The sequence below is a fragment of the Tetrao urogallus genome, assembly GCF_951394365.1.
Source record: "Tetrao urogallus genome assembly, chromosome: 15".
NCBI classification, from domain to species: domain Eukaryota; kingdom Metazoa; phylum Chordata; class Aves; order Galliformes; family Phasianidae; genus Tetrao; species Tetrao urogallus.
Window position 1 is genome coordinate 6,457,825 of NC_136828.1, and position 24,078 is coordinate 6,481,902.

The 24,078-nt window shown below is 36.8% G+C and overlaps 1 protein-coding gene across 1 annotated transcript in view; it reads right to left on the bottom strand.

Annotated features, from left to right (window-relative positions):
- Positions 1-531: 531 nt before the first annotated feature.
- Positions 532-24,078, bottom strand: part of VWA3A (von Willebrand factor A domain containing 3A) — a gene marked incomplete at both ends in the record, with an annotated part of 30,352 nt that continues 6,805 nt past the window's right edge. Inside the window, 21 exons of the mRNA XM_079543086.1 lie at positions 532-552; positions 6,306-6,369; positions 7,733-7,830; positions 8,400-8,526; positions 9,155-9,306; positions 11,201-11,345; positions 11,761-11,905; positions 12,511-12,619; positions 13,278-13,430; positions 13,582-13,679; positions 14,170-14,280; positions 15,377-15,467; positions 16,142-16,300; positions 17,276-17,346; positions 17,850-18,048; positions 18,339-18,483; positions 19,189-19,263; positions 20,121-20,240; positions 21,665-21,759; positions 23,598-23,678; positions 23,959-24,062. Coding sequence (XP_079399212.1) covers positions 532-552; positions 6,306-6,369; positions 7,733-7,830; positions 8,400-8,526; positions 9,155-9,306; positions 11,201-11,345; positions 11,761-11,905; positions 12,511-12,619; positions 13,278-13,430; positions 13,582-13,679; positions 14,170-14,280; positions 15,377-15,467; positions 16,142-16,300; positions 17,276-17,346; positions 17,850-18,048; positions 18,339-18,483; positions 19,189-19,263; positions 20,121-20,240; positions 21,665-21,759; positions 23,598-23,678; positions 23,959-24,062 — 2,363 coding nt within the window. The remainder of the gene's footprint in view (positions 553-6,305; positions 6,370-7,732; positions 7,831-8,399; positions 8,527-9,154; positions 9,307-11,200; positions 11,346-11,760; positions 11,906-12,510; positions 12,620-13,277; positions 13,431-13,581; positions 13,680-14,169; positions 14,281-15,376; positions 15,468-16,141; positions 16,301-17,275; positions 17,347-17,849; positions 18,049-18,338; positions 18,484-19,188; positions 19,264-20,120; positions 20,241-21,664; positions 21,760-23,597; positions 23,679-23,958; positions 24,063-24,078) is intronic.

A 24,078-nucleotide genomic window follows, 5' to 3' on the forward strand; every position in this document is an offset into this window, starting at 1 on the left:
TGGAAGCAATAGATTATTTTTAATGTAACTGAAGATGAGAAGTCATCAAAAGGATATAAAGAGAGCGACGGGACAGGAAAACAACAGTTAGCTATGAGCAAGGCAGGACTACATTTTCAGGCTACAGGAAGGGAGTAGAGCTCTGGCTGTGAAATAACAGGAACGTGAATAAGGGTTTTTAATTGTGTGGAAGTTGTTATACAGAAAGGAGCCTTTAGCAGAGATGTAACCTAAGCATGAAGAACTAGACATAAGTCTGAGTTAACGTGACAGCGGATGTTTGTCCTGAGTCATAGGCAGGATTACATGTTCTGGAGTGCCCAAGGGCAGAACAGCAGAAAAGCTTAAGGGACTCAGCTCTCTCCTAAAGCTACACTGAGCTGAGAATGTCCAAGCTAAGGCAAGAAAACAGGAGTGAGACATGAAAGACTGAAGCGGCAGGTGAGTTGCTCACATAAAATGGTTATTGAGATTGTCCAGAAAAAGGAGAACTTGATAGAATTATAAAAAAGTTAAGGGTGGTGATCTTCCTTAGGTCGCGTTCTGAAAAAACTAAAGAGACAGAAGAGAGAAAAAGGAGATAATGTGACTGAAACAAGAGAGAACAACATTTTAAGATGAGCATGGGGCACTATACTGAAACCAGATGCAGACCTGATCTTCTCTGCCCATGTCCTAATATGTATGAGAATGATGAACAAGGAACACATTGCCTTCTCACCATGAGACAGCCTCAGAAGTCTAGCCAGTTAAAAGAGTGGTCAGAAAACCACACTGCTGTTCTTCTCCATCTTATTTCTTTTTACTGTAATCAGATCAAAAGCTGTGATGACCAAAGAGGAGAGATGGCAGAAGAAGCATGTATAGTGAGGTAAAGGCTGATTGCATCAGGAGTAACCTATGAAACTGAGTGTTTGTGGCTATCACTGGTACTATAAATTGCTGTCTGGTTTAAATGCTCCACCACTGACTTTGGTTGAGTTCATGTGACTCAAGTTCTTTGTGGGAAACAGGGTACGAGGATATTATACCTGTCTCAATCTTCTCCCAGTGTGAAATCAGCATGAAGTAATGGTGTTTACTCAGGCCAGGGAGCTACACAGCCTCTGTGACTTTACAGAGCGACCAGGGACCAAAACATGGAAGGACTCAGAGACCAACATTAAAGGACTGCAGTGAATCTCTAGAAGTTGCTCATTGCTTTGGTATACTAAGCCTTGAGATATGAGATAAGCCACTTTGAGTGCTTCTTTTTATGAGCTGTAGTGCCCTTTGTTTACAGGTAAAACTAAAATGAAGAGGTGCTCCTGTCTGAGCTAGAAAGGAGTTGAGTTTAGAAAGAGCCTGGATACTGTGGCTTACAAGAAGCTTTGGAAGCAATAATTTGTTTCAGTTGGCTGGGAGGCAATCAAAGAAAAAGGTATAACTCTTCAAGACTATTGCTTGGGTAACATCTTTCACATCACTTCCTTTAGTGATTCCTTCACATTTTAAAATGTAGTATAAACAAAGTATATTAAAACTGACTGCTGTTCTAGTTTAGTTTTAATTGACCACTTAAAAATCTATGCCATTTGACCTTAAATTCTTTCTATACAATAAAGAATAAAAAGTCCTTATGCAGAGTTGGAAGATCTGGAAGCCTGAAAGATTCAGGTAACTTAAAGGTATGGCCACTCCTCTTCAGTTTTGTGTACTGCAAATAGAGACAAAGCACTTGGTGTTTTTTAGCCCTTATTAAAACTGTCAGGAAAACTCTCATTTTCAAGAGGAAGAAAAAGCATTTGTATGCACTTTTTCTAAAGCACTTGAAACAGACACAATATTGATGCAACAGATGTTGATGCATACTGAAAGTATGCATCATTCAAATGACACATTAACTACTGTAGGATAGCACAACATTCTTCACAGTCCTTACTAACTTAGAAAAGTAAGATACAAAGGCTACCACCTTACCTGTGGTCATTCTGTAATTTCATGCCTAAGAGAAATATGCAGATTCTCATTCCCATTATTAACAGAAGGCATATTTTCTGTACCTAACACAGCAAAAGAACAATGGTATGCTAGGATTAAATTAAGAACCTTTGGGCAGCAAGTTCCTTCTGATTTTTTGTTAGACAAAAAGATACAAGCATTCACCACTGTGCATTTCAATCACTTGCCTTTCGTAAACACATTTTTTCTGTATAACAATGCAATTATAACTTTCTGTATAACAACTGAATACAGTCACACGTGTATTGATTAAAGATATAATACTATGCTCTGTTTTTTTCATAATCTCTCATTTGGCTTTTTCTTTTATAGCATTGGATATGGTACGGCTAGGAACAAGCACATCTAACACTTCAAACATCTTTCCCTTAAAGTCTGAAAAATTAAGGTTTTTTAGTTTCAGCGTCAGACAGTTAGCTGTAACCCTGAGATCTCAGATTCCTTTAAAATCTCTCTGTTCTTTATTAACATACACGAGCATTCTCACACTGTCTCCTCCTTTTCCTGTGTCTGTCTATTTACTTGTATCATGATTCTACATATTTCACCATTTCCTCTTGGACGGAATAAAGCATGCATAAATACTATAAAGTACAGCCTTGGAACGTGCCACAGAAAGTGCTTTTCAAGTTAGCCTCTCATTTAGTTTGCATTTGTGGTTGCTTTGCATGCTACAGAGATGGACTGATTTATGGGCCAAATGAAATGGCATCTGAGAGCCCACATTGCTAAGTTAGGGCGAAATTACAGAAAAAAACCCAAGCATCTTGTAATAGCAATAATGAACATGCCCCTTATGTGTTCTAAGGTGTTAAAAAAGGGGACAGGTTGTACAGTGTTTGAAGGAAAGCAGTACAAAATAAATCATAAATAAAAGAGTTTCCATTGAAAGAACAGGGATGACATCTTGGCTTCTTAGATACAGAAGTCACAGAAAAAAACTGAAAAACAAAAGAAATATATATATATATATATATGCAGAAAAAAAGGTTAAGTTTTCTTTTAGTTCAAAAGCTCTCTGTCAGGTATGGCCTGTTTTCCTCTGAGGCTCTATGGCTGAAAAACATACAAAGAGTTCCTGAATTGCCAGTCCATACCAAGTTAATATGAACATCTGTACTCACACAGAGATCACCAATTCTTGCTGCAATCTTCTGATGTATGGTTGAGAGCATCAAGGTAGCAGCTGGCTTAATTCACTTTAATTCACTGCATATAAATCAGAATATTTAGTGAATCACAGAAAATACATGACTTACAAAGAAGATGGCAGAAAAGTATGCAGCTTTGTCAATTATAAAACTCCTCTTTTATTATATTTTGAATAAAATAAATTGCATTCCAGAAAGCATAAACCAGGAAAGCAAATGGTATATATGTGGCAAATCAACATAGAAAGGTCAGTAACAGAGCACTCGATTAATCTGATCATCACTGCTGACCCAGGTAGGCGAAAGGTGGGAGACAGAAACTGTATTTTGAAGGACTGAGCTGTTCTAAGCAGGCAGCAGGGCTGATCAACCTGCAACGTCTCAGAAGTATGGAAAGAGGCTGGATGAAAACCCTCAGAAAACAAGGAGGATGGAATACAATGGCTACATACTGCAACATCGGACTCTTTTAGAATCTTCTGTGGTTACACAAATTTTAATGTAAATATCCGTTCCTTCCTCTTCTGTTGCATTTTTCTTGAACAGAAACTCTTAGCTCACAGCACCAGCAAGAAGATACCTGAATTCCTACACATATTTAAGTTTACAGTCTGAACCTGGGAGCATTTCAAGAGAAAAAGAGCTATGAACATATGTCCAGACTAAACCAATGCAAACAAATGAGCAATGTTTTAAGTATATGTAATTTCAGAACGTTAGTGTACAGTGCAGTGAACTCAGGATTACACAGATCCATTTATGATCAGTTTGTGAGACTTTGGATAAACTGAGTTGTTTCCAATGAGTAAAATACAAAAACCAAATACCATACAGAAAAAAAAAGGCTGTAAATCAGAGGTTTGCCAGACTGCAATCTAACACAGCACACTGACATGTTTCAATTCTTATTTCATACAGAGTCTATGAGATCACATTCAGTGTTACCTCCTAAGGACCTCTGTAACAATATCAAAATATACACTCCAGCGTTGAGACATTTCTTAAATCTGTCAAGGAATAAATAAGCATCTCTTGTTGGCAATACAGAAACCTTGTCTCTTCTGCCTGGATTTACTGTTTCAACAAATTCACTCCTTTTATCAGTAGTCAGCATCTATTACTTATATCCAATACAATCTATTACTTACATCCAATAAAAATGCAATTAATCCTATTGATTTACAGTTAAGACTTTATACCAAAGCATCTCAGCAGTGATATACATACTAACACACAGAAAATATACTGAAATATCCTATCAAGAATCGTGGAAAATGATGCTTAGCACAGTGTGCCTTTTTAACTGCAGTCTGCCACAGTAGGCTGGTGCCAACATGGAAGGCAGGAGTAAGATGGTAAAGAGCATACAACAGTAAAAAGATACTTCTGTGATGGAAAGAAAAAGTTTTAGTTCTTTATAGAGATAAAACAGAAGAAGGAAAAGAAAAGAGGCATCTCCCATATCAAATTATTGAGTCATTCCCATCAGTTGGCACTCAGGAGAAGAGAATGGCTCCTGAATAAACTCAGACCATGTATCTGAATTTTGCAGTCTGGATCAATTTTCATTAAAATTACATATACTAAAACCATGAATTTCTAGCCCTCTGAAAGACAAAAGTAAACAGCTACAAAATGCTAATGAACTGTCACCACTGAGTTCCTCATTAAAAAAAAATGTGTATTTCATAAACTGGAAAAATATGTGCCTCAATACTGGATTTTCTTAAATGGCACTGGAAACATTTTAAATCTTTCTATGAAAGGAAGTGCACAAGAACTTAATAGAATTGCTTTGAAGATTGGCAGTGTGTGATTATACAAACATAACCAGGTGTTAATCAGTATCAAGATATTCCTTATTTCCATGCCTGATGATTTCTGAATCATCCACTCTGATCCTTCTCTACTGCCAACATAACACGGAAAGAGTAAAAATAATTATTAGCAAATTTCTTTCAGCAAAGTTGTTCCAACTTTGTTTTCTGCACTAGGGTTATTTCTTGGATTTGTTATTCAAAACTGAAGAAAAGAATTCTCTTTCTAGTATCACAGCCATCTGTCACATCTGTTAGTCATGAGAGCACCAGCAAACAAGTCTCAAACCAACTGCCAAAAAAATACACCTTTGACATACCATCAATTGATTGAAGCAATTATTAGTGTGATGTGGTGAAATAATTATTCCTAGCCTGTGGAGAAATAGGGGTCTGATTCTTGTACAACTATTACATTATAAAACCATTACATTCTCTAAAATTTGTATTCATTACATTAAAAACTATCCTCTGTTTATGTTTAGACTTTGGAGAGTTCAAGTCTTGATTTACTTTGAGTTCTGTAACACCTGTAAATGTAGTAAGGTGGCAACAGTTATCATTTGTGAGCTCTCCTCTGCCAGAAGTTTAGAGGAAGAAAAAAACAACAGTACATCCTTCCCTCTTTATACTTGCAGCTGGAAGCTTTAAGTATGCAATGAAGTGAGGCAGGTTAGTGGTACCACTCCAAACATCTTCAACATCCCTTGTTGGCCTAAATTTTAATCCTACAAGTCAAACATATGAATCATTTTTTAAATACATCAAAATACATAAGTCACGTAAGTTCACAGACACAAATGAAAAAGAATACTGGAAAAACAATTTAAAGTAAGCTGAGGAACTTAGAATTTACCTTACTTATGTGCTCAGCTATGCTACAACATTTTGTACTTTCTGAAGTACATTAACAGGAATGTCTTCCAATATGCTTTACAGTCAGTAGTTCACTTTGGAAGGATCAAAGACAGAGATGGCTGTGAAACAACAGCCTCTGTCTCTACATGCCTGTAACAACTTGCTTACTGCAGGATAGTTATCCTGTTTCTTCTCCAAACATCCCTTCATGGTGGCCAGGCCTTATACTGTGAATTCTGCCCATATTTGAACATGCTCCAGATTTTATTTTCTGTGAAGCAGCAGATCTGACTGGATTTTTTTCTTCTCTTTGGTTACATTGTGGAACCAGCTCAGCTAAGCACTAAAATCATGGCAAAATTTTCAGCTTTGAAAATGTCACTCCCATTAATAATCTTCACAGTCAGCTTATGATATGTTATTCTTCTAATGAAATTTTTAAGCTATGTATAAAATATGATTTATGGTGACTATTTACCTGAGCACTGTTTTTAAAAACAGAACTGTCCTTTGGGTTTATGTTCCATTTTTGTAGTAATAGCCTGTTTGAAAGAAAAAAAAGTAATCACACAATTACAGTAGTTTTTCAGGAAAATATAAAGTAGCTTTTTAAGTCTGTTTAGTCATGAACTTGTGTCACAGAAAATCTTTTTATTGCAGAGGTATAATGCATTTTGAATCTTTTTACAAGCACTTCTGCCTGCTATTATTAACAAAATGGCACTTTCTGCTTCTGGCAGTTAGGAAGCGCAACCATGAAAGGACATAAGGATCAACACAACTTTACTGTCCTCTCCTTTGGTTCTAGGCAGGTACCAAACCCAGCTCTGAATGCTACTAGATGCAGCAGGAAACAGTGTGCCTCGTGAGCCAGTTCAGTTGGCTGAGATACAGATGGCACGCAGTGCTAACAGTTGTATTGCTCTCAGCAACTGACTCAGTATGTTTTGAGTCCACTGGGACACCTCTGCTTGGCATTACGTTACCTGTTAAATAGCTGTTAACAGAAAAGGCAAAGAGAAACTTTGTGGTAAGTGAGGATGCTAAAGAGAAGGAAAACTAAGAGAGAAAAAACCTGAACATGCAGAGAGATAAGGTAATTGAAAAGAACTGAAAGGAAAGAGGGGAAGACAGGACAGAATCTGGCAGGCCCAAGACTTGAAGGGAAAAGGAAAAAGATAGAGTCATACTAATTAGGAAAACAGAAAAAGACCTAGATTGAGAGATGAGATCAGAGGTCAGATCCTTTGGTAAATCACAACAGGAAAGAGGAATGAAGAGGAAGGCTTAGGTAATCCTCCCATGAAAAAAGCCAGTTGACATTTTAGAGGTCTTTAAAGAAAAAGGGAGATGGATGGTAACTTGAAAAGCAGATGGGTTGCTGATGAGCAGATCTCACGTTATTCCATGTGACAATGTAATTCCAGCAGACAGTGCGAGATGGGGTGGTTAGAGAAATCAGGGTGAGGTAGCATTGAAGGAGACTATGCTGATTTTGCAAAATAAAAATAATGTGCATTTCAGGGTAAGAAGTCAGACTAAAGGAGGAGGTACTATAAAGGACATTTTATTTTTTCATAATCTATACATAGAGAAATATAATGATTTGGCATATGATAGAACTCAAAAGGTGAAGAACAACCTATGTTGTTTCTAATGTAATTTCCCTTCGATACAAGTGTTGGAGGGACCACAAATGGTATGACGGTAGCTTTTTAAGACTTTAAAATTAAATCCATCTAAAGCAGAGAAATCATTTGCATGCCATTTTCCAAGCCTCAAAAAAACCTGCAATTGGTAGTACAAGGAAGAAACAGCAATTCTATTGCAAGTAGTAGACACTGGAATTCAGATTTCCTTTTTACTTCATGAAATAAAAATTACTGGAAGATTCTTGATACTCACCTCAAAGATTTTGCCTGCTTTAAAAAACCTCTAGCTTTTGCTACTTCCTCAGTAAGTTTCTTTAAATCATCTCCTTCGAAGTACGGGAAAACTGGATCCTGAAAACAGAATTAAAATAATCTATTTTAACCTGCATCTACTTCCTATTTTCAGTTTCTACACATTTTATGAACTGCCAAAGCTCCACATCTCCTTTCCCCAATCTGTTTGCAGAGGCCTTGGGATTACAAAGAGCAGAGCAACTCTGTATTAAATAAGATTCTGCTCATTAACGAACTTCTCTACTGCGGCAATCATTAAGATCTCCTTTTATAACATTAATGTGCTAAACACTGTACGAGGATTTTACAGTGACAAATGTAATTGAAGATGATGTGGATAAAAAAAAGAAAAGTGTCCAGATAAAGGATGCTTCTGCTTCTCTTTCAAAAATATACACTGCGTTACGCACTTCTTTAGAAGTTTTGGTCACCTGGTTGAGGCAGAGCGCAGACAGACCTGCCAGAAATTAGGATTTCTCCTTTTGATTTCAATATGAAGTATTGTAAGATTCCTGTCTTATTCTTCTAGTGATTTTTCTTTTTTAAATGCAGTTTGAGTACAGATGAAGAACTAAGTCAGAATGAAACAAAACCAAATCCAACAAGATCCAAACCATTTAACATACATCCTCATCATCGAATCCTTCTGTCAGCATTCGGTGTGCTGCTAATTGTCCATCCACGTCTCCAAAACTGCAGTGGTAGCGCCCTCCTGTTTGGGAGGCAAGCTTCTTCAGAAATTCATTTGCCTCTCTGTTAATAATAAAGTAATGTCACTTATGAAAATTATTTATCTGAAAGCAAGAATAGAAAAATAATTTCTGAGAATTCCTCAAGAAAATATTAAATCAAAACAAGCAATTTGGAGGACTTGGTTTTAAATTGCTGTATCATTTCTAAACTTGAAGAGCTAAGGAAGAATATACACTGCTTAGTCATCATAACCTCTTAGACAGATTGTTTTTTTTAACAAGAGATTCACTGTACCAACAGAACCAAAATAAGAAGATAAACCAAAAAAATCAGAGAGCTGGTTGGCAAGGAAAGGCAGTAATATTTCACAAAGGGTAAGAAAACCAAAAGCTGGGAGATTCCATAAGAGGAAGGAAAATTTTGTGTGTGCTCCACAACTTACTCTCTGCTTTAAGCCTCTATTACTTGCCATTGTCCAATATGCCCCATAAGTAGATGTAGGAGATGCAGGCCACACAGCGACTGCGTGTCAGAACAGCCTGCCCCACTCCCACTGGTATGAACGCCTGCCTAGCTCAATCCTGTTCAGTGAACTGAGCATGTGGCATGCACTGAGAACTCGGCCTTCTGACAATAAATAATTGCTTTAAGGATTGCCTTTTTTTTGTTCTTGCTATGTATCACATACCTGTCTACACAGCTAAAAGAAATGGTGTGGATTTTAATAACTTGTTGCTTTCTCAATCTTTCAATTTCTTTCAAAATCAGATTACAACTGGTATCTGGTTTTCCATCAGTCAATATATACAATGCCTCCACACCTTGGAAACTGAGAGCTTTCTAAAAAGCAGAAAACAAATAATTAGAATATTTAAATGAAAAGTAATACTTTAAAATGAAAACATTCAAGTCCAATCATTTAAGACAGCTTCATTATCAAGTTATTTCTGTCTTTTCCTTTTCACTAAAATGAACTAAATCAAATATATATTCCTCCATGAAAATAAACATGCAGATAATTTGTAGCGTGAGGTACAATACACACAAGCAGAGCACCATCAAAAACTGAGTTACTGAAATAAGAGAAGATGAGTAGATCCCCTTAACTAGTTCTGTAGAACTGCTGACAGAAGACTTTCATCACCCTTTAGAGGAGTAAAAGATGCTTAATATCTGAAAATCAGGCTAATTAGGATTTGGCCTTTCTACATCATGAAAACTTGCTACGATAATTGGCTCAGCAAATTTAACCTCTATGCAGACATTTCTTACAATTCTACTGCACTTATCTGCCAAGAAATCCAGAAAATGTATATAAATAGTCTTTAAAAGTACCAATAAAAAGAATCACTAATTTAGGCTAAAATTTCTATGCAGATTTAAATTTTAAGTCTCATGAAATTGCGAGTTCTCTCAGTTCCTGTTTTAAGCTGTTATTACCAGTTAATTTCTGCATTAAGAATTTTTAAAAGAGAAGTTTCTTTCCCTACTTCTGAATTTCAGGAATCACACTCAATATCCATGTGATTCCAACCATCACTGCTTCTTTAAGATCCCTGTTTGCTTTATGCCAAATATCCCATAATAACAGCTGTACATAAGCAGTACTGGCTGTTTTCTCTCTCTGGGACTGTTTGAACACAAGGACTGATGCAACTATTGACATTTTTCCTAAACTGAGAATGGGGAGTGCACGTTTCTATTTGTGAGCCTTATGGAGACAAACTGCGGCTTGATTCCAGATCCATTAAATGTTTTCAGTATAAGAGGTGTTTCGTGTTGTGACCAAATAGTTTTCCTAAAATATTATCAGTCAGATAGAAGTGCTTTATCACTGCAAACCACCTTTTTCATCTCCAACACACTATTGTGGGACTGGGATAAAATGTTGTTTCTGCATTGGATATTGAAAAGGGCAATTGATCTAAGGAAGTAAGCTGTAGCATATCCTTAGAAATAGCTGATGTGAAAAGTAGAAATACTACATACATATTAGTAACATATTTTAGAAAGATAGTTACCGAATTACGTGACAAATTCTTTCTCACAAAGCTGCAGTAGACTTTAAATGTTCTAAACAATGTGGGTCTAGTATTCTGAACTGGGAAACACACTGTAAGGCTGTTCATTAGGCCAGCAGAAGTGAAATACATTTAACAAGCTTTTGAGGAGCCAGGGCCTTTACACAAAGCAGAACCATCCTACTCTGTGGGAATGTTAGGATGCCACAGACAGGCTCCAAGACACTCCCTTCCATCCTCCTTCCAAGCTTCTCTCTATGCAAGCACAGAACAGAACAATGACGCACTGTAAAGGGCACAAATGCTAGGGGGTAATCAAACAATTAAGAGGTTATGTTTATGTTTATGTTTCTGTTGTAAAGAGGGCATCCAAAAGTTATAACCAGATGTTTGTTAAGAAAGCGATTGTTAGAAGGCAATTAACCAATTAAGATATTTGTGTTTGGGTGGCAAGGATCTGTGTTTACTTGGTATTTGTACGATTAGTGAAGCGTTGTGAAAGAGTGTGAACCTGCAGTACTCAGCCAATGAGGAACCAGAGGAGAAAGAGATCAGCGTCAGGCAATAGGAGATAAAAGATGTAACAGTGCTTTGTGTGTGCACTCCTGCCTGCTGGAGGCCCACCAGTGAATTGCAAATAAAATCTGCTTTATCAGAGATACCGTCCTGGAAAATTATTTGGATATTTTCAACACTATACACAATTTACTAACCTGTAAAGCCATAAGGATGCAGGTATTACCATGAGCATGGAATTTGGACACCCACTGCACAGCATCGTGACATGTTTTATCAGTTGCCTCTACAAGATGCTCCCTCCAACTCTCTGTATTTTCTGCAAATCTCAACAGGTTAAACCTTGGGAGAAAGATGGCCCACAACATTTAAATCTAACCAGTCTTAGCAGTCACGTTGTATAAGACTCTTTTGAAACAGAAAACAAAACCAAAAGAACAAAACCAACCACCAATTATTGGAATAAAGGGTAAGAAAATAAGTTATTCTGTGTCAACTGAAAGACCCATGGTCTTTTCCAGTCCAACCATCCACTAATCACCAGCAGTTCTCACTAAACCATGTCCCTCAACACAGTGTCCAAACGTTCCTTGAACGCCTCCAGGGTTGGTTACTCCACCACCTTCCTAGGCAGCCCATTCCAGTGCCTGACCATTCTTTCAGAGAAGTAGTATTTCCTAACAGATTATTAGGTATTGTTTCTTAATTACAGAAGTAGTGCAGAAGCAGTGCGATGTTTATCAGCAGTTTATTATACCTGACTTCATTTTTTCTCAGCTGCTCCCAGATAAGGGAGGTAAGTTCCTTCGTGATATGTGGCAAATATGGGTCCATGGAACCAGATGTATCAATCAAAACACAGACATTTGCTTCTAAAATGGTACCAAACAATCTTCGACTTCCTGCACCAGAATCATTAAAACTAAGTGTTATTACACAGACTTATTATGTTAAACATACGAATTTATTGAGCCTATGGTAAAATCTTCCATCTTCAGGAGTTACTCTGGATGCATTTCTACTTAACAAATTCTAATATGAGTGGAAACGAGGTTGTTCAAGGATAAGTGATAGGAATGTCTTCCACCATTTCCAGTACTAACAAGCATTAGTTACTAGCCATTTATTACAACTTGCACTAAAAACAGGCTGAACTTTGCAATACAGAAAAAAAAAAGTAACCATTTCCTAACAAAATTATTTATGAGTAACAAATCAAAATAGTTCTCAAAAGCAGTGATTCTATGTTAAAATTAAAAGAGGCAGCCGCTACCACTCGAATAATTTCAAACCATGTGCCAAGCACACAATTCATTAATGATTTTGTCTACAAACAAAAGCTTATTGCTAAAACAAGACAGATATATTTTTTTAAAGAAAAATGGAAACTGGGTTTCCAGAGCAGAGTTTGAAACAAAAAGCAACCAAGAAATGAACAATTATGCTGCTCCAAATCACAGGACAGACACGACAGGCCATGCTTTATAGGAAAGATGCACAGCAATACCTGACAGAAGCCACTGTATTCTCTGCAGATAGCGTAGCAACACCTTCTCCATTTGTTCAATGTAGATTTCCAGTTCTTTAGATTGAACCTGCAGATGTCTCACAACCCCCTGAAAAATTGTTCATACAAAAGTACCTTACGTTAACAACTGTTATGAATGTAGTCCCTTCATTAGGATTTTTTAATCTTTAACTCTATGAAAAAGCATAAAAAACTTCTATAACTCAGTTGCTACTAAACAAGTGCTTTACCCAAATTAGGAAAACCTGGTTCTTATTTCAGCCTGTTGTTTCAAGCAACAAAATTAAATAACTTGCCTGGAGAGATGCATCTGTTGCACTTCTTCTGACACTTTCATAGATATAATAAACCAGTAATATCCTAACTTTAACCTGCTATGTTTTTCTGGTCACTGCACAAACCAAACCAAGCAATATACAACATTCTTGTCGTTTCCCCTCACATATGATTTCTCAAAGCTCTCCCTAAAAATAAATTTTTATATTACTATTCATACTGGATGAACAGAGGAGATGCCATACATTCTAAAGATCCCATGCTGCTCACATTGCAAATATATTAATCATCTTTTGTGGTGAATAGAGGCCTTCTCTAGTTTTCTACTAGAATGTTCATTTAGAATGAAAAACAAGAAACAGTAGAGGGGACATAAGACTGGCATCTCACAAACACTGATTAATATGCACTGCTTTAGCAAATACAAAGCCTCTCAATGATGTAGGTACATAAAATCTACAAAAGCTTACATTGATTTCTACACTGGGGAAGATAGTGCAGTACTTTGCTGACACTTTCTTGTGCAGAGACTCCACAATTTTCTTTTGGTGAGTGCAGCTTGGACCAAACATCAGTTTGGGCAATTCCAGTTTAAGCTTTTTAATACTGTACTTTGTCAGCCACTTGTAAGACAAACAAAAGGTGCAACTGGTTGTTAGTAAGTTTTAGAACTATTCAAGTAATAATGCATTGTACAGAATCACAATTCAAATGTTCACATTAATTCATATTAACAATTCTAAAATGGCTATTTATTGATAAGGAGCAAAATACCTCTTTGCTTGAACAGATTTCCTCTTTTTTTGGCAATCTGACTGAGGGAACATGCTTTCTTATGCAAACAGTCTTTGGATAACTTCGGAATACTGCACCTAGCAAGAAACACTTGGGAACATTAGGTTGCCTCTTCATAGCTCTTCACACGTGGTCTCATAGCCCTTTTGGAGCCACGTGAAAATATTCCTGTTGGTAAAATGAAACCAACAAACCAAACAGCAACAGAAAAACCCCAAGTATTTCACACACGATTTTTCATTTGACAAGAATTCAAAATTTCTGTATGAAGGAGTACACAATAAGTCATTTTATCTTCAACATTACCTTTAAAAAAATCCAAACAATATCTTCTCATCATCTAAGGCATGACAGCATTTTTCCTTGAAGCATCTTTGACCAGAAGATCGCAGAGCACTTAACCAAAAGTCAAATTAAAAAACCCCAAGTCCACCCCTATTCGATAAGGGACGCTCACTTCCCCTCATTATTTACAGCTGATTATGCACGACTTAGTATCCAAACAGTTTTATATTATAATAACTGCCAGTAAAAAGGCTCCACCCATTACACCTTGGTAACACATACCCACATTTCTTCCTTTGTCAGTATAAAATACTGACACAGAACACTCTGGCTGTTTCCTTGGTTTATATTTTCTTCTGTTCTCAGCCTGAGGCCATTGTTTTATTGTTTGTACTACAAAGAAAACAAAACAACAACCAGCAACACTGTAAATGATGACTTCATTCAGCTGAGGATAAAACTCTGACATGCAATCCAGTTCTTCAGTTGCCACAGTTACACATACTTAATTTTCTTGGATAACAATTAAGAAGAATCTATATTATAGAATTTGTCACATACAAATCAAACCATAATCTTTACAATTTATAAATTGCCACTAGTAATTTATAAATTATGAATTATATATAAGTTATAAATATGATCAGTCATACTAAATAATCTGAAAAGATTAGGGGTTTAGAATAAGCAAAGCATTTGTTGCAACATTCAGTTATCATGGCACACAACACCTCATGCAAATATGAACCCAGATCTGTAAAAGTTACTGAATATCAAGAATCTGACATCAATCAGTCGGTATTAAAGGCCCAAATTTAATACAAAAATTCAACAAATAAACAAAACAAAAACCAAAACCCTGCAGATATTAGCAAAGATATAAGAACAAAACAGGAAAATTATGAGAATTGAAAAATTGGGGTTGGAATCAATTTAAGAGCTGTTCCATGCACCAGCAGTAGCTGCAGGATGCAGCTCTTCAGATAACCTGACATTTGTGTTACAGTTTTCCTTTATTACTGGATCACAAATAAGTAGAAGAGCACACCAAGAACAACTGCTTACAAGAAAATTAACAAAAAATACATTAAACTAATAATAAATCTCTGAATTGTTGCGACTTCAAAAGAACGAATAAATTGTAAACAAAGACAGGTGGGGTTTTAATTATGTTTTCAGGCATGTGACAAAGGAAGGCTCTTCTTTCCACCACATATATTTATGTTTTCTGATACAGGATGGATATTCAATCAAATGACCTGGAAACAGTTATACAGCTGGGCAGCATTCTTCCTCTCCCAATCTAGACAGATCATATCTACAACTCATTTGGAGGCATTTCACAAACTGCAATGTTCCCTATTGCTCTGTCTTCAGATAAATACTGCTAGTGTTTCTAAAAGCTTAAATCCTCCAGTTCTAATTTAGTACTTTATTTTTAGCAACTCCCAAACAAAGTAAAGACAAGAAGCCCCTCATCCATGCAGACCTGGTGGAATTTCTGCTTTTGCACTGGTGGGACGCCACGCCGGCACTCTGATGGAGGCGTTTTTCTCCACACAGTGTTTGTCTTTGATGTGCTATAAGCACAAAGAGAGAAGAAATTAAGAAGTATTTTAACCATACAGTACCACAATTGCCTAACTTATTCAAAACTGGAACTATCTTCCATTATTCTCTAATTCCTGTTTTACTCTGGCTCTTCTTACTAGCCAGCAGGTTGCCATTATGACACATTAATTTGCAATTTCTTGCTAGGTTAATAACTCTAATTGCTCTGTTTTAATTTTCTTGCAGACTTTCTGCTGCCATTAAACTGAAGACTAATATTTAAGGTCAGATGTGGTTGGACCATTTTTGTGACATGAAGGAGAGTATAGTATGGTAATGGATGGACTTGCTAAATAAAAGCAACTTCATAAAGCATGTTTCTGCTTTGCCTTTGCTTCTATTAAACACTGAATTTTTAAGGTCAGAGGAGGGGCCATTTAGACAATTTTAGATACTACAATGTTATTTAATCACTACAGTTATATTTAATTACTTCACAGGATTTAGTAAGGTGTACTTTTTTATGTAGCACTTTGAATGCAAATTAAAATGTAAATTCATAGTAGAGTCACAGTACTATTATTACTTCCTTCAAATTTTCAGCCTGAGCACTTCTCTCACAAAGACCAGCATATAATAGCCAGTTAATATCACTAATTAAAACAGACTGTATCTTAAAATGGAACTGTGAAGGATTTCAAACCATTCTAGCCAGACTCAGAGCTGTAGGTTTTGGAGATGGCAACTTCTGCGGCCTTCTTTTCTCTTTTGTGACAGCCACGGTTGCGCCTGCTTCTGCTATAAGTGGATCAGCAGGCTGATTTCCTGAACGTTGCTTTAAGGATTCCACTAAGAACGCACACTGAAATGGAAGTTCACGCTGCTTAGTAATTCATAAACATGACACTTCAAAGACTGACATCCTGTATTTAATAAAATTGGTATTTGTTTTATTTATCATAAAAATAATAATCAGGTGATGCTTAACAACTCATAACCTCTTTGTGTTGTACTTCCTAAAACACATGGGAAGTAAACCCTCCCTGCTCTGAGCAAACATTCTAAAAGAAAAAGGAACGCTACACGCACAGAGCCCAGGAGAAATGAGCAGAAGATGAACCGAATACATTCAGCCATTAAACAATAATACCAAAATACTTAAGATCCTACTGAATATTCACCAGTTGTTCTTTACGAAACAAATCATACAAAACAGCACCACCAACAAAAAGTTTCATCTCAGACCTGCTCTGATCTCTGGCCAGACATCTCATTGCACATATCCTTCTATTCACACTTCAGAAAGAAACAGCTTTCATACAGCCAGGCTGGATGCTGCCCAAGCAAATGTATTACATATCTTGGGGAAAAAGTTAAATGCATGTAATATGGGGAGAGACTGAAGAGTTCTACACCCTTACTATGCTTCAGGAAACCTTTTTTTTTTTTTATATTAGAGAAATGTACAGTGCAATTGACAACCTTTTCCTATGCTGTGATTTAAAGGAGTATATGAACCATTTTACTCGGGTATCTATGCACTTGGATAGACTCCTCTATCATAGGATTGGCAACAAACAAGAAAATCACTTCAAATGTGAACTCCTTATATTTGATAGGAAACCATGGACACTAACAGCCATCACTGCAGTGCTACTCTATCACTGCTTCCCAGTCCATGTTTGCTCTAAGTGGCCATTCTCACATTCTCCAGTTTTCCTCTCTGTCTTACAAGGAATTTCATGCTGTCCAATTTTCTGCACTGCCAGTTGAACAAACGCTATTCCTTTTTTTTCTGAAGAAAAGCATAATTTCAGAAGATATGTATAATTCATACCTTTTGGGAGTAGTTCTTTGCTTTTTCCATTTCAGATACAAGAACAGTGATATCATCGCTTTCAAAAATACCTGATAATCAAATATATGCTAGTCATTATTTTTAAGTATACAGAAAAGTGTAGAGTATGTCAAATATCAACAACAAAAAATAAAAATAAAAAAGCCCCGTTTCCCACTTGTTATGCTGTCTTTGCCTACTACACTAGTAAATAAATTTTAACTGTGTACTTTTAAAATATTTAGCAAAAAACAGTGAATGAAAGAACAGTGAATTACGAGATATGGTTTAGTAGCTTGTGGTACTGGGAATGGGAGGGTGGTTGGACTAGATGATCTTGAGGTCGTTTCCAACCTTGCCATTCTATGAATTTGAATAGAAGAACTCAAATTAATGCTGCATTATAATATTCTTTAAGATAGCCAAAAGCCTTAATTAAACTAAGACTTATGTTTGTATCTCAGTGCTAAACTAAACTTAAAACTAGACTTAACTAGAGGTAAAAAAAAAAGCAATGATAGATATTATTTAATGAGCGATAAAGAACTAAGTGCTGTCTCTCCTTTTCACTTACCTGCTTCTCCAAACCAATGAAATCTCCCATTGGCAGCCTGTACTATTTCTTTAAAAGCAGTGGCAGTTTCTGTCAGGGTAGCATAGCGGGCTGGAATAATCCCACAGGAGTCAGCATCCTCCATTACACTGAACAGACAGACATGAAGCTGCAAGTCAAAACCTCTGCAAGCCTCAGCCACGTAGGCACTGATTGTGTGCTATAAGGCAAAAATAAAACAAAATCAGAAGTCTCTCCGTACCATAGGTGAGTTTCCATCTGCTCCAGTTTTTCCTGAACTGATGAGTAAGCACTCTTAACCTGCATAATTCAGCACAGGACTATAACCTGAACAGCTGTATGACCTCTACAGTCATAGATATGTAATGAAGTATTCTGCCAACAAGTTATGAAAAATAGCCAAAAGGACAAAAGAGAGGAAAAAATAAAATTGAGATTAATTCTGATGGGAATTTACAGAAGAACTGTAAAACCTGTAAAGATACTCACTGTTTCCTGATCAGGTATTCCAGTAGTCAGCAGGTAAATTCCTTGTGATTTGTGTTTATCTTTTTCTTTGAAGTCTACTTCCACAGCTCTTCTGAGAGCACTCATGAAATTCCTACTCCCACTGCACTGCAACCTCAATACCCACCTGAGAAGTTTACATTTCAAAGAGTAAATTGAAAAAAGCCTTTGTTTCTGCTAAAAGCAGTGAGAGAACTCTGAATCTTAAATAATACTGCTCTGGGATCTGTAGTTTTTTTGATAACAGCCACCAAAACCAGATTATACAAGCATTCAAAACATTTGTTCTAGTTTCTGTATTTCCACTACAGCAAACGACTTTTTAAGCTAAGTTTCAGAGCACAGAGGTGAAAGAATTCCCTCTTAATTTTATGTGGGAAAAAACTGTAATAGCAGAACTGACAGGAATAAAAGAAAACCACAGAGGTATAATGAAACTACGGAGGATATAACTCCACCAAGAGGATCATGAGATTTAGTTTCAGTGTGTATGGGGAAAAACAGTTTAGCTTCCAGATCTCAGCTGAATTTGAAGTAATTTTAAATTCTTTTTGTGACCTATGCATTTCTTAAAAACCACTGTATTTGTGTACTGACATACTCAATATACACATGAAATACAAAGACACTAGGGCATACTGAACTTTATGAGAGTTTTCACTACAAACCATCTATAACAATCACTATAGAACAGTTCATGGTGAAGTATTTTTGTGATACTTAATTGTCCAAACTGTTCAGAATGCTGATTCATTTTATTTCTTTGTTCTATCTGTTTCACAGTATCTATGCTCACTTAATTCCTAAGTATGGGAAAGGAATTTGATCCTACCTCCAAGCTTTTTGTAAGTTTTCAGGCTGGGAAGGAACCAGTTCCATCTGCCAAGGCACAATGTGGCTCCCAAATCTTTTAGAGAAAACAGCAGTGAATTCTCACATTGTGCTTTAAAACAAACAAAAGAACTAGCAGAATTATCTGACAAAAAATCTGATTTAGGGTGTCATACAGGTAAAATTGTTATCTGTTTCCAGTTTCACACCACTTAGTTATTCACGTTTATCCATCACTCAGGGGTAGTCGTATTTTCAAAGCAGTGGGCCAGATTCCATTTTTTTTCTTGATCAGAATGCTAAATGAGCTGGTAAAAGCTCAGCAGAAGTAAGGCAGGATTGCAATGGAAACAAAACAACAACAGACAAACAACATACTGCCCAGACCAATAACCCAGAGATGCTGCCTGCATTCATCTTATGAAGTAAGGGTTCTGTTCTCCCCAAAATTTTGAACCTCCATAAGTCTGTCTTTTTTAGCTGTCAGTATCTGCCCAGCTGCTCTGTCATATGTTTCTGACTGGCAGTGTGAGAACAGAAGTTTAAGAAGAATTAAACATTAAAGAAGTGTTGGAGTCACTTTAAAATTTAAAGTGCATTCTCAGTAGTGCTGAGACACCTCCAAAACCTTCTTCTAGTAAAAGTTTCTGCCACGTGCACTCACACTGTTATGAACAATACAAGAATCTCATCCAACCAGCTTCAGCCAGTCCAAAACAAAATGATTATTTTAATTACTAATTTAATTCTATACATCTGATCCATACATTTAGTGAGCAGTTTTGTCAGTGCTACTCCTGCAACTACTTCATCATAACATGTGAAATACAAGTAAAATTCTAAAATATCCCCATTGGTAACGACAGTCTACCAAGACACTTCTTTCATTGCAAAGTTACATTTATTTTACAACAACCAAAAGCAGCTGCTTACGCTATAATATTGAAGCAATCCTTATTTGACATTTGTTCTTCAAGTAGGAGTCGCAAAGAATGTTGGATATGGATGATGCAGGTGGAGTTTGGCACTGATATATCAACAAGTATAACCACCCTATACAAGAAACATGTTATTTCTAAAAAAACAAAATTAATTGCATATTGTCATCTTCACTGCATTCTCGAGCTCACCAAAAAAAACATCTATGTATAAAAATGTATATGTACTGTCTATATAAAAACAATAATCTGTACAATCTAAAGTGAGATTCTTAAAATATATTAACAGAAATTTCTATCTTCCTTAAGCTATGCAATAATCAGTGTACTGGCACACGTAGGCACATACTGGCTACTGAACCCTCATCAGCTCCTCTTTCTTCTCTGTATTTGAATATCCAGAACATGGCTGAAACTTGGCTGTTATCCAACAAGAAGAGTTGTTGGATAGTTCATTGTCCTTTTTCCAATCATCATTGCAGGAAGCTACACAGTATCATTCCAAAGATAAATGGAATTATCTCCCAGCAAGTCACTGACAAACAGTGCTGCTCAGACATCAACTGATTGATGTTACCTGGAACTGATATTAACTATTTGGGAAAAAGAAACTATTAATGATGATCTTCAGTATGGTCTCATATCAAGGTGTGCTTGTAAAGACCACGCAGGATGGTCACTGTGAATGGAAAGGGGGTATCTTGGGAGCAGTGCTTATGGAAAGTATCACGGATGTTATGGAAGTCAGTGGGACAGGTGTGCCCAACACAATTCAGTCCTTGATGAATGAACAAAGAGCTCCCTGGTAACAGTGACCTAAGCTATCTTCTCTGAAACTTCATATTCAGTGTCTGCAAGCAAGACAATAAGAGCAATTATGCAACTGAAGTTGGGTGGGAGACCTCTGCTAAAGATTCAGACACATTGTTAATTGTCATTGTTGTTATTATTGAAGATGATCCTCAAACAAAATCAGTTAAAGAGCTCAATTCTCACGTGGGGAAAAAATCTGAAGTTTTTCTGATAAATCTGCATTGGCATTTGTCATCTGGCACTGCAATGCACTTCAGTTGGAGGCAGAAATTTGAAACTCGGTTGAAATTTATCTTTCTGATAAGAATCCATAAGAGGCTGTACAGAAACACTCTGGGTATCAGTACTAATAGGAAGGGGTATGAGAGTTGACATAAGCACGACATTTGGCCAGAAACACCAGGTATATACGTGGCTTAAGACAGACCACTCCCCAAACGCTTACTTGCTGGATAACTGAAATTTAAGAGTCTTGTCTTATTTGATGAATATTGCAGTTCTTTGTAGACTGATAATAACTGTAAATTCACTAGATCAGTAAATGAATGAATATCAGTGTCTGGTGTCAAAAGTGGATTGCTTGCACTGGTCCTATCTGCAACTGTTGTCTCTACATCTGACTGTTTTGTGCCCTCTGATCCTCAGTGCCCATTTACACGTAAAGCAGGGGTTGACAAATCAAAATCATCACCAATACACAAAACCAGGACTGCCAGAATACAATACCTCCTCTCACAAACACTTCCCCAAATTCTTCTGCTAGCAACAGACAGCCAGTTAATTCGTTTCTCATAGATTCTTACCATTTTGGCAAGGAGTTTCTGTGGATAAAATAAAGAAAATTTAAGATAAAAATAAAGATTTTCAAGTAAGTATTTTGTAACCAAATGCTTAATCCAGAACTAACATTAAACATAGTAATGATTCTCATTCATTTTAATGATACCATTTTATTATTAGTAGATAGCAGAATACAATCCATGAGATAAACATAAAATGACCAACATAGGGTCTAAAATATTCTCTTCATCTTCACTTTGTTAGCATGATTCAAAGTAGAGGCCAGAAAAAATAAACCAACCAACCACCTTCAGGCAACATTTGTAATAACATATAACAGTTAAAATAAAAACTTAAAATATTTTCAAACACATACCATTTTTTTTAACACCATATTGACTTGAAGACATTAAGGCCATTTGTCCCAACTCTACAGAACACGACCTTCACAAGCACATGTATGCATTACACGCATGAGGACAAATCAAGGTAGAAAAGGGACATGGAACTCAGAAAGAAACTATAAGGTGTTACCAGAGACTTACCTACTGACACTGCAGTGTAGACACTGCTGCATATGCTACCCAAAAGGAAACAACCTGGACTACTCTGCATCTTTCTTATTTATCACCATATTTCTATCTCTAGGGTGAGACAGTACATAGCTGGATGCTTTTCTTTTTGTCTTGTAAAATTTTCTTCATTGACCCCTTCAGTCTTACAATGCAGACACCGCACTGCTTGCTATGGAAATCACACCATCAAGGCCTTAAAGACTATTGAGAACCAATGTTCAAACACACAATTGCAGACTGGAAGGCAAGGAGTAAGAATTGGATAAGTATTGCCCAGATCTGTCAAACTAAAGGTGGCAATTACTATCATCAGCTTTATTGGCTGAACTCTACCCAGCCTTCCAAGCCTACTCGACAGGGTGTGCTCAACACTCTTATACTCTTTCATAAAAGTAGTTTCCCACTAATTTCCTGCTAACAAAAAGCATAACGAGGCTTTGTGATTACAGCGTTTTGCCCCAGGTTGAGAACAGTTCTTGTCCATATTGCAAGATGTGAAATTCTGGATCTGAAAGCACTGTGAGCCTCTGCTCATCAAATCATGTTGCACAATCCTCCTGTTTTTCCCAGGATTCAAATCCCTCCACCGTAGTTCACCGTTCACATTAAGCTGCAGAACCAAAGCTGCAGCATTCACTGCCCACTCACGCCCAGCAATGCTGCAGACTGCAGCTGTTCCTCCTAGCACACTCATTTTGGAAGAAGAAACAAAAAAAACTCCACGCAAGCTGTCACTGGAAGGATTTAGAACTCAGGTTCTGGTGTTATGGTTTCCTAAGAGTCAGGTGGCATTTACTGCAGTGTCCCTGCCACACAACGTCTACATTCTCCTCATAGGAGGCACAGCAGCAAAAGGTGTATTGATCAAACACAAAATAATTTTGACTAGTGGAGACCAAGACTCTGCAGAGACAAGTGCAGCTCAGTATTCAACTAATTCAAATAATGATGTGCAACATGCTGTCACAATGTTCAGAATTCATTCCAAGTATAAAGAATAGCTGAGCATATGCTAAAACATTAACTACAAATGCCCAACTTGTACGTATTACTGATACCTTACTGCAAAGTAGAAGTATGAGAGCCTTCTATAAAGAACGTGAAAATGACTTCTGCTTTCCAATGCTGAAAACACATCTAAATCATTTTCCCTCAACACTCGCATTAGGAAAGATAAATCATCCACGTGCATGATAAGAGTGCTGGAGGAACACAATAAAGCCTAAAATGCTGCTCTTGCAAGTAATACAGAAAAATTAGATGGTAATTGACCCTGACAAGGTTGTGTCCCTACTAAAACCCACCTGATACTTGTGTAATATCGGCAGGTCAACATGAATATTTTTCACAGTTCCATCATGCCATTCAAACTGCATCATAGCTTTCTAGAAGGATAAATAACAGTTATGTGCTTACAGAAGCCTATATAAGTTACAAGAGTATGGAATTTCCTCCTGAATTATTCCTAAGAATAATATGTTTCTGATCTGCTACAGCTGCACATCTCAAATTTCAGTCAAAACCCACAGAATGTCATTATCTTATAAAGCACCAATTTTAATTAGAAAAAGTAGCAGTAGAAAGAAATACAGACAAACAAAAAAAACCCAAACCAACCAAACAAAAAACCCAACAAGAGAAAAGGAGCAGGTCCCCATCACTTGCCTCGTGTAGAGTTGATGATACTGTTTTTTGAAGAATTGGTACAAATTCTTCCACAGGAGAAAAAGCATTGGGAGCCAAAACTTGATAAAGGTTTAACTTCTTAGCTATAGCAAGGAACAA